At 45.9% G+C, this 10,944-nt stretch overlaps 1 protein-coding gene across 3 annotated transcripts; it reads left to right on the top strand.

The window, feature by feature from the left end:
- The first annotated feature begins 307 nt into the window (after positions 1 to 307).
- BOD1 (biorientation of chromosomes in cell division 1) lies at positions 308 to 10,490 on the top strand. Of its 3 annotated transcripts, XM_054217524.1 has the most exons (4): positions 338 to 709; positions 2,097 to 2,221; positions 4,064 to 4,264; positions 5,485 to 6,361. In XM_054217524.1, the coding sequence occupies exons 1-3, from the start codon at positions 359 to 361 to the stop codon at positions 4,260 to 4,262; spliced, it is 675 nt and encodes a 224-aa protein (XP_054073499.1). In that variant the 5' UTR covers positions 338 to 358; the 3' UTR covers positions 4,263 to 4,264; positions 5,485 to 6,361. The 3 variants fall into 3 exon arrangements, with proteins under 3 accessions (XP_054073498.1, XP_054073500.1, XP_054073499.1); XM_054217523.1 differs by lacking the exons at positions 4,064 to 4,264; positions 5,485 to 6,361 and adding an exon at positions 10,187 to 10,490 and having other exon boundaries at positions 308 to 709; XM_054217525.1 differs by lacking the exon at positions 4,064 to 4,264 and having other exon boundaries at positions 323 to 709.
- The last annotated feature ends 454 nt before the right edge of the window (positions 10,491 to 10,944 follow it).

A 10,944-nucleotide genomic window follows, 5' to 3' on the forward strand; every position in this document is an offset into this window, starting at 1 on the left:
CCCGGGTCCCTCTGCCCCACACGCAGCATCTGCGGGGCGGAGGCCTCACTGGCTCAGTTCCGGGTGGCCCCAGGGGAGCAAAGCACCGACCCGGCTCGTTCGTGGCGGCACCACCACCACAGGGCCCGCCCGGGCAGCCCCCTCCCCGGCCAGCCTGCTGGTGGCGGTGTGGGGGGAAAGCCGGCACGGCCCCCCTCAGCGAACTACAATTCCCAAGATGCACCGCAAAGGCAAAGCGCCCTCCCCTCCGCTGCCTTATGGGAGCTTCCGTTGCGGTGCACCCTGGGATTTGTAGTTCCCCAGCCACCCGGCTCCCCCCGGCCTATAACGGGTCCCCCTGCGGAGGACTCGCCTCCCCATGATGCAGCGCGCCGGGGTGACGCAGAACACGGCGCGCCGCCGGAGACGGTCGCGGTGCCGGGGGCTGCGGGCGAGCGGAGCGCAGCCGCTGGCGGGCCCCGGGCGCAGGCCGTGGGCCATGTCCGAGAGCGGCGGGGCCGGCGGGGCCGCCCCGGGCGGGGGAGGTGGCGGAGCGGGCGGCGGAGGGGGTGCGGGCGGCGCGGCCTCCGGCTCGGGGCCCGGCGCCATCGACCCGGCCTCGCTGCCGCCCGGCGACGCGCAGCTCATCGCCATCATCGTGGAGCAGCTGAAGAGCCGCGGCCTGTTCGACGGCTTCCGCCGGGACTGCCTGGCCGACGTGGACACCAAGGTAGCGCCGCCGAAACGGGCGTCCCGGCTCACGGGCAGCCCCCGGGGATCGCCGGCAGGGCCGGGCGGCCGGTGCCTCCTCCCCAGGCCGGAGCTGCGGGCACCGAGCCTGGAACCCGGCTGCCATTGGCCGAAGGGGCGCCCGCATCCCTTCCCTTCCCCTCTGCCGGCGGGGTCCCGCATTCGGGGCTGGGGGAGGCCGGCCAGCACGGCGGGCAGCAGCTGCGGTGCTGCTCTCTCGGGCGGTGGGGTTTCACGCCCCCGCTGCGCCTGGCATCTGTCAGGCAGGCTGCTCTGGAGGTGGCCCTGGCTCGAAGCCATAGCGACACCCCAAAGGAGAAACAGGCCAGAGAACAGGCTCAGACTTTCATTTTCTAGGCCTTATTTGGAAAATGGTCTCTCATAAGAACACTGCTCCTCTTGAGCATAATTCACACGTTTCCAAAACAAACGTTTATCCTTTCTTGAGTAGATGTTATCAGACTATTGTTTGAAACTAATTTCTTCCTCAGTCACAACATGAACTCCTGAGCATTTGTTGGCAGTACTGAAGTTGGGTTGTTCACTGTTGCCCTGTCAAAATTAAACACTGGTGTTTTGCTTTCCCAAACTGTTAATCTTTCAGCAAGAGTCCTGTTCTGGGACCTGCAGACATCAGTCTAGGCCACCCCAGCAGCTGTAGCAAAACCATACCTGGAGCTGTCAGGTCACCTGCATGGAGCAGCCACAGGTCAGAGCAGCTTTGTCAGGGGAGATATACACTGCACCTCTGTTACCAGCCCTTTCATTCATCATCCCATATGCATACCAAATTCTGAAATTTAAATGTTGCCACTCTCTTATCCTTTCCTTGCACGGTACCAGGATCTGTATGGTCCTATGTATTTTTAGGGGTTTGTTAGTTCAATTCCCATTCACTGGAATTAAATTTCCAGTGATAAAACCTACATAGTTCTTATTTTCTGTTAGTGTCACAGAAGAAATAATTAATTTGTTTGTCAGTGACAATATTACTCAGCCAGTTTCCCAGGAATTCTGTGATGGAGGGTTTCCAGACAACAAGAACTCTGCTTAAACAATTCCTCTCTACACGGCCAGTTTGCATTTCACCAAGTAATATTACAAGCAGACAACAATTTTAAAACCAGTCTATCCAGCTATTTAAATTATTATTAACAGCACGCTGACCAACTGTCCTTTGCAATTACCAGTTGTGTTCTTAGATAAAACAAGCTTACCTTTGCTCAGAAAGTGAAAGGATGGAGGAAACAGACAACAGAATGGTAGTGTACATGACAAAAGATGTACTATGAAGGACTCTGGCAGGGGATTGCTGTGAGATCTGTTAGCTGTTTAACCGGATTTTTTTATTTATTTTTCTTTTTCAGCCAGCCTATCAAAATTTGAGGCAGAAAGTAGACAACTTTGTATCAACCCACCTGGACAAACAGGAATGGAATCCAACAATGAACAAAAACCAGTTACGAAATGGGCTAAGGCAGAGTGTGATTCAGTAAGTAAGAGGCATTCTGTAAAATAATGGCAACGCAATTTGATAAGTAATATGTGACTATCTTATCTCATCACCTGAGTCAAAGAAGAATTTGCAGAATTAACTTTTTCACAACGCTTTCTGTTGTGCTCTCCTGAGTTTCATTATAATAATGGATGCAGTCTTAACTGTCATTAAAATGCTAACATTACTGTTTTACCTGAAATTTGTATTTGCATGAGTTGAGCAGCATGGTAAAGTACTCATTCTCTGTCTAGCCAAGTTATTGCTGCAAATAACCAATGCTGTGCCTGCTAGCAACACTACCTGATATGCTGAGCTGAATGGCCTTGATCTTTATTTTCAGAAGAGAGAAGAGCCTACATCACTTAAAGCAAAAATCCTGAAGATGCCAAAGCCTGTTTAAGCAGACTCCGACCACTAGCAGGCAGTAACCAAACTGAGCTAGCCTGATTTCATGCAGCAGGGGGTAGCTTTTGTACAGCTATTTAGGATAGTCCATTTCCAGCATGACAGGAAAGCCAGCACAAACTACGCTGCTTAAAGATTTAGGTTTAGTATCTCTTGCTGCTAACTCGCTGCAGTCTGAAGCACGAGCCTTAGCTTGTTTGACTAAAAGTCACAGATAAAAACTTTTACTATAAAGTTGTGGGGAGAGGGACAGTAGGGAATTTGATAGTAGCATTTATGCTTATAAGGAAAGCTATTAAAGCGTCTCACACCCAGAAGAAACCGTATTTCAGAGCACTTGATAGAACCTGTAAATCATTAGTATGTAACATCAGTTTGTTTAATCTGTAATTAGAGAAGGGGGTGTCCACTGGAAGTACAGAATTTCCTGTCTTTACTTGTAGTCCTTCAGACATGTTTGTCAGTGCTTCCTCTTATGTCACATTACTCTACCATTATAACAGACAACTGAAAATTGCTCTATCAGAGAGCCTGTAATGAGAAGAATGTAAAGTGCTGCCTTATGTAGACTATTAGTATAAAGAAGAGATGTGCAGTAGTAGGGAGTTTGAAGAGTCCCTGTTACTCCTGTAGTTGCAAGACTGAGCACTGAGAGTGTCAAGATGTGTATGTCCTTTGTTGCCTGCGCGTATAGGTCTGCTGTTACCTGGAGGTGACATGATGTGCCGTGACCCTGCACCCACTCGCTCACCAGCATTCACAGCCTTATTAGTCTTGTGGCTGCTTTTCCGAGCGCCAGGCAACGTCTCCATTTCCTGTCCCCTGCTCCCTTGCAGACATGACTTAAGCCTGCTAGACAGCCTGTGCCCCGCAATCCAAGAGTCTGACGCCGTCCCTGAAGTAATAAGTCACTTCAGTTACTAGTGTGCAGTTCCAGAAACTTTGCTGTGTGCTACATGTGCTTGTTTTTATAATTAATACCCATCCGTCTAGACTAGCAGTTATAAGGAGTGAGTGACAGTATTAGGGGGAAGGCCTCTTCTCCCTCAAGTCAGCCAAAAAAAAGACTCTGCTCTCACCTGCCCTCCTCCTCAGAATAGCTTGTTTCCCTTGTTTGTGCCAAAATGTGTTTGTTTGCTTTCATGCGGACCTCATTTCCACATGAGCCCTATTAAAGTGGCTCTTGTCCAACATGTCATTTAAGTACCTGGGAGACCAGATGTCAGTTGTTAATTCTGTAGGGAGAAGTGAGAGGGGGTGGGGGGGAATAGGTGATTGAAACAACTCCCTGTTAAGGATCTACTGAGTGGGCTGCAGTTCTCACCACATTAATGCTAATTGCAGTTGACAGGAGGGCTCTGGAGAATTACTGGAGGAGATCGGGGAGAAGTTTTTCAGAGGAGCTGAATGACTCCTTTGTCTTTGTTCAAGGTCAGGAATGCTGGAAGCTGGAGTGGACAGAATTATTTCTCAGGTGGTGGATCCAAAACTAAACCACATCTTCAGGCCCCAGATAGAGAGGGCGATTCATGAATTTTTGGCTGCACAAAAGAAAGAGGAAAGTGTGCCAGCTCCTCCTCCAGAGCCTGAGAATAAGGATCCTCCTGCTCCATCTCAGGATGCCTCCTAAAGGTCTTGTATCTCTGCACTTACTACTTACATTTTCATGTACCTCATCTCTGTAGCTTGTCTAATGCAAGACAGAGAAGACATTGTATTCTTCCTGGCTTGACAGGGAGGACACTTTGATCATCAGCTTGTTGTCAATGTCAGTCACCTGAGCTGCTTCCACTTAGGTATCTGCTAAAAATACATTAGGACTGAAGACATAGGTATGATGTAAAACAGCTATCAAGGAACACTGTGGACTCTGCCAGTGCTGGTTTTGGATCAGGCCAAAAGGCCCTTTCTTCCTGTAAAAGCATATCCAGCAGTGATTGACAAGAAATTGGCTGGATAGCTTTCAGAACAATATCAAATGGATTAAAAAAAAATATATATATATATATCCTTTACTGAAATACAGCTGAACGTAGAGTGGTGACAAGTTATTGTGCTTTAGCAGTGAAAGTTTCAGAACATACACTGGAGTGTTGAATCGTTAGGGAGTGATATATTCACTGCTGGAGTAAAGCTAATGTCTCTGGGAGTGAATAAGTGTTCATTCCAAATTGACTGGTTTAAATAGAGCAACCTATATCTTTCCAGCTGAAAGTACTGAGGGTGCCTTTGTTGCAAACAAGTTCATTCTGGCTTTTGTGATTAAAATAACTCAAGGGGCCTCAGGGGGCTATAATTGCTACTCTGTCTTAACACAAGTGACTATGCGCCCATCTCCGCTAAGGCCCTGTATCTTAAGGTTGATTTGAATATTGAGGCCTGTGTGCACATTACTGAGGAATCACTATCTTGATGGAAAATTTCAATCCGCAGCTTTGCTGGGGAACTTAAAACCATACTGCATGAAAGGAAGTTAATTGTGAATTGTTCTATCTGCTAGGGCTTTCTGAAAGCAAAAGTTTTCCTTATAATCTACAGCTGATTTATTAAAAAGGTAGAAGTAACCTACAATAGCTGTTCTTATGCTTGGAATTATTAGATCAATTAGCATGACTTTTAATTTAATAGTAGAAGTTAAAGTGCCTGTAGTATCATCCCGAGTTATTTAGTTATCTGTGACTTGCAGCCTCAGTGCCTTGATAGATGTTTGCATTTGTCCGATTCAAGTAGTTTAGAGTCCATTATAGCCTGCAGCTAAGTGCAGCTGTTAGTTAATATTTTCTAATCTGTTCTCTATTCAAATGAGTTTACTGGTGAAGGTACCATCCTCTAAACTCTCTCTTTTCTTGCAGGGAGTTCCTGATGCTAAGCAGCTACAGTTGCAAAATACACATCCTGCTAGATTGGCCATGGATTACTTGTTCCGTTTGGTGCAGGATTGCTGTCTGCCAAAGATGATTAACCTTTATCAGACATGTGGGAAGGCATTGAAATTGGTGGAATTCATAACGGCTCGGAGTTCTGCATGTGGAGGGACAGCCAAAACGTGAAGATGTTTTTGCTATTAACAGCAACACAGAAAGCAGCCTGTATTCTTGTTAGTGATGCCTTCAGCCAAGGGGGTAGGGAGAAAAAGGGAGTTGGCTCTTGTCTGGAGGGAGCAGGAAAGTGGTTTGAGATGATACTAGACTTGGGAGCAAGAAGAAAAGAAATATTTTGGGGGGTGGGGTAGTCTCTTGGAGACCAAGTAAGAGCTGAGAGATTTTCTTTGACAGAAGCCAGACAAAAGGTAGCGTCATACACCTCTGCCGCACAACACAGCATTGAGTCGTAGGTGCCAAGTCAGGTGTAACTCATTGCACTGCCTGCTTTGGGAAGGGCATTTCCTGTTCAAAACTGGAAAGAACACTTCAGGATCGATTATCTAGAGAATTTCTGTTGCATCGCAGGAAAATGTTTACAGTTGGCTATGACTATAGCTGATTTAATTCTTATTTCCCAGGTAACTGGGAAGCAAAGGGCACCAGAGCAGGTGATCAGTTTGAAACTTGTCTCTTTCAACTTGAAAGACTTTTCTTTCCCGTGAAATTTCTCAGGTGCCTAGTGGAAACTGTCCTATGCTTTCAGCTTGAATGCATGCAGTGTCCTCTGGATGACAGTCAGAGAATGTGATCAAATATTCTGCCAGCAAGTGTCCATACCTTTTGCAATAAAACACTTCAAAAAGCATCTCTGACTCCTACCTTCTTCAGAATATTTTCGTAAGGAAAAACTACTTTAACGAAATCCAGGCGTCCTGATTGCTGGAACCCTAATGGAAGTGTGACCTCCAACAGTTCATAGATTAATCCAGCTCTGACAACAGGGGGTTGTTAGTAGAAGTTACCATGAAATAAGACCGATATTAGCATTCTTCTCCATGTAAGGTCTCTCTCAAAAAAATCTAAATTATCAAAAGACTGAACAGACCTTACCTCATGTCATTTCTGGGGTGTCAATCCTGAGTAAGTTGAGGCTGGTGCTAGTGATGGTTCAACCTTTTGAAAACAATGCACTTCTGGCAATAGGCTATTCCTCCCCCCCCCTTCCAGCTAGCAGTCTTTTAAACTAACAACTGCCTATGTCATTGAATAACACTTCATAATGTTTGAATCCTTGCTATTCGTGGCCTACATACCTCAACTACAGCCTTACCCACAGACCTTGTGTGTGAACAGATGTAATTCCAGCTGCACTCTGCTCCCTTTTCAAAACAGGTACTTTGTAGGAAAGACGGATGCTGTGGTTTAATCTTGTAGCTAACTTATTTTGCGTAGTAGCTCTTCTCAACAGTTACATGCAGAAAAGGAGATGAACGGAACCTCTGGTATTTTAAACCCTTCACAAGAGAGCTCTGTGAACTTCACCACTGCAGTAAGTCCGCACAGGGCTGCATAGTCCTGATGATGCATGGTCCATCTGTATTTTTTATCCCATTTAACAGTGTTCCTCTCAGAATGGGAACTTACATACCTGTACTTTTTAGTGATAGCTACCTTGGCCACAACGTTCCTGATATGGTTTGAAAAGTTGTGTTTTGGGATAATCTGTTTGCGTGGCTTGACTCTCACTGTTACATAGTCCTTGTTCCTGCTATAAAACAGGAGAAGGGGTATGTGAGGAAAGGGCTCTCTCCTGCATGTTGATTCGGTGGTTAACGACTGCTCTCCAAATCAGTAGTAGATGTTTTCCCTTAGAGCCTTAAGGGCAGCTCTTGGCAGGAAAAAATGCATCTTCTACCTCCTGGTAGGGTGTCTCAACCACTTTTTTGAAACTGAGCCATTTATGCAGGGGCGGGGGGGAAAAAAAAAAGTTCAAGAGTCTAGAAAGAGAGCAAGTGAAAAAGATTCTAACTGCTTAGACAAAGTCTGGATTACAGTAGTAGTAGTTAGGGAGCAGGGACACCACTTCAGTTTTAAAAAGTAGTAAGTAGAGCTGGATTTACTGCAGTGAAGAGGGAATCAACCTGTGTTCCCTACCCCTGACAAGGCGTAGGTTCCCTACCCCTACCACTGACAGCTGAGTGAAGGAGAATAGACTCAGCCACCATAGTTTTTAAGAGGTTTTTCCACTGTTCTGTCTTTGAACATGGTGCTGTGTTAAACTCCGAACGCGACGGCTGTGCCACTGCTCTGTGTGCGTAGGGCTTATGCCTTTAGTTGGTCTCAGCCTGCGTGCAGTGCATGACTGCAGTGACTACGGGAACTTTCAGATCAGAACCTAATGAGATTGGGCAGCCAATCCACGTTTGGGATCACAGTCTTTAACATTTGGTCTCTAAAGTCCTTGCTTTGGATCAGAGTCTTGGAAGCATACCTTACATCTAATGGGACAGTGAGAAAAACCACCCAGTCCTTACCACGATGAAAAAATGGTAGGTAGCGCCCTCCAATTATATAGATTTTTCTCTGGCAACTGATAGAAACAGGATTCCAGCCTCAATAACTCAAATGACATTATAGAAATCTTCACACCGGAACAAAAGAACAAGTTTGTACCTGCTGTAGGGGTGAAACTCTTCCCTTGTGTAGCAGGGTGTCCGACTAAAGTTAGCATATTACTCAGTTTACATCGCTATGCTGGATATGCCGAAAATGCCGTGTCCTGTACTCCAGATAATCCAAGTCTCCGCTGGATATATAATTCTTAAAATTTTCACAGACATTGAACTCTAATGCTGTTTAGTCAAAGACAAGTATAACGAGGTTCTCTTGAGTGAACCAGCTAAATCTCACAGTCTTACTAGAGAAAATAGCGAAGGGAGGCTTGCGTAGTTGTTCTGGGAGTTCTCATATCATGCAGACATCTCAGTCCAAGCGTTGTCTGCAGCATTGCAGGACTTGTCTTACTTTCCCACCATCTATCTTCCCTTCTTCATGTCGAAACCTGAACTCCAGCCTTAGAACAGTTTTGATGGTTTTTCCTTTGACAGTGTCCCAAACGCTGTCATTCTAGACAAACCGAGAGCAAAGCCCATTGCCTTTCCCCCGTTATTCCTGACGAATGTATGCGTAACGCATACCACCAAACACACAAAGCAATCTAAGTGGAACCACAATGATGGTATTTTTATGAACATACATATTAGCGCAAGAGAAGCATTATTACAAGTACTGAACAGGAGTTCAGTGATGAATAATGTGTTTATAACACATTCTTGAAGTAAAACTCATTTTTACTATAAATGATTAATAGGCATTTTATGATTTTTTTTTTCAAGTTCTCATGCAAGTGTTACATAAAATAAACGTATTCTCCCCCAGACACTCGCTATGTAGCTGTTCTGTGACAACAGCTCCAGAGATGCTTTTTTCAATTTAACCTGAAACAGATTACCAACAGAGCAAGACAGTCACCACAGCTCCTGACCGTCTTAACAAGACCACAGTTTCACCTGAGCCTGGATTTTGGACACACGCATTTCTTCTAACGCTTCTGCAACCGCAAAGGCGGCTCTTGAGCAGGTCATTTGGTTCATGCTCATTACTACAGCATTAATTTAACATCATTGGTTCAAGAGACATCTCACCATCAGGTAGCAATACTGCTACGTGACACAGAAAAAGTAACCCGCTGAGCAAAGACTCAAGCCCAGCCAGTTCTCTGCCCTCATCAGCTATTTTTCTGACTAGTGTCTAGTCCATTGGCAAGTCAGACACTGAACTCAAGTAGACCTCACCAAAAGAAACAAAATCAAAATTGCCAATATATATTCCGCCTCAGTCTAAACCAGCCACTATTTTCCAGCGACAGTTCTTTGTTTGTAACCACATCCCATCCTAGAGTTAGCGCGATGTCTCCGTCTGGTAGAGCTGAACCCAACCCAAGTCTCCAGATCAATCCCTGAGTAACCGCCAGCAGGTCTGTTAGATCAGACCCTTGTAACAAAACACCTAAATCCAAGCATATCTGGTGAAGGGAGGACAGCCAAACGGGAAAGAGTAATATGTTAGAAGATCTCTCATCTTTTGTTTCTTCCCTCATTGGTAGCCGGCCTTACTCATCCCTCAAGTACTCTTGAATCATATTAATACAGTTCCAAGTTTAAAATTTATTACCAAATTCACAACCAGCCCAGTTTTGAATCCTGATACCAGATGAGCGAGACACCCGGATTCCCAGCCTATGGGTCAGGCCACAAAACCCCTCTCCGGGAAAGGGGAATAATCATGACCTTCTGGAGGCAAGCCTGAACCACAACTCTGAATCCTTGGCACAAAGAGGGATCAAACTTGGGCCCCTGTCAGGACAGTGGTTCAAACCAACCCCTGCCCCAAACACTGAGCCAGTCATTGCCAAAGCACTCTGAATCCACACTGGAATCAATACAGGGATCTTGAACCCAAACCATGCCTGGCTCCGCTTCCTCTCCTGTTTTTAGGAGAGGCATGACTGGTTTTAACGAGGCACAACCAATATGCCTAGAAGAGAGAGTTTTCAATATATCGTTTCGATCTCAGCAACAAGAAGGGGCATTTAATTAAGCTGTTTACTCTCTTTTTCCCACATCACTAGAAAGAGCGAGACCAGCACCCACTGTCACAACGCTTCTCGTGTGCCGCCTGCTTCAAGCACACCACTACTCTGGGACCGTGGGCACCACTGGGTACCAGACGAGTTTTCTGACCGCACCTTCCTCCTCAGCAAACAGGGTATAGCTGCAATTGCCGCCGAGCAGGATCCCATTCTCCAACTTTTGCTCAACTGGAGACCAGTTCCTCCAGTTCAAACCCGCGAGGAACTGGACCAGTTTAATTCTTTCACAGATATTTTCCTGTTTGTGCTGTAGTGAAAAATATATTTTACCAGCTTCCTTAAAGAGAGGTCAGCTTAATTCCTTGGGAGAAGTCCGGGCCCCTCGTATCCACAACCACCAAAGCTGACAAGTGCAGGGACTCCCTCGGAAGAGCTGCGTGTGCAACGCAGCCGTTCTGAATCTGGCCATAAGAGGGAGATAAACTATTGCTTCATTTCTCAGTCCCGATGCCTCCTTGCAAAACCCGAGCAGATACAGGAGTCCAAAGCCTTTGCTGACTCCTCAGTGAATCAACTCAGCAAGGCGTGGAGAAAGCTCTCACAAAGTGTTTCTATGAACTCCGACTAGTCTAATGCAAATCACATTACAGGTACTGTGATTTCTCAAGAGGTGGAATAGTGCAAAACAAATATAAATTAGAATTATGGAGAGTTTGAGGAGAAAAGTGAACAGCCTAAGTGATCAGGGACAAAAACACAGGTTTAGGATGTGAAACTGTAAATTCTGACCTACCCTA

The sequence above is a fragment of the Rissa tridactyla genome, chromosome 11, assembly GCF_028500815.1.
Source record: "Rissa tridactyla isolate bRisTri1 chromosome 11, bRisTri1.patW.cur.20221130, whole genome shotgun sequence".
Taxonomy (NCBI): Eukaryota; Metazoa; Chordata; class Aves; order Charadriiformes; family Laridae; genus Rissa; species Rissa tridactyla.

What these genes read in the sequence shown, in the direction of transcription:
- BOD1 (XM_054217523.1), top strand. Translation starts at nt 359, where the DNA reads ATGATGCAGCGCGCCGGGGTGACGCAGAACACGGCGCGCCGCCGGAGA. An exon ending in TGGCCGACGTGGACACCAAG is followed by an intron (nt 710 to 2,096) that starts GTAGCGCCGCCG and finishes TTTCTTTTTCAG; the next exon opens with CCAGCCTATCAAAATTTGAG. An exon ending in CTAAGGCAGAGTGTGATTCA is followed by an intron (nt 2,222 to 10,186) that starts GTAAGTAAGAGG and finishes CCACATCACTAG; the next exon opens with AAAGAGCGAGACCAGCACCC.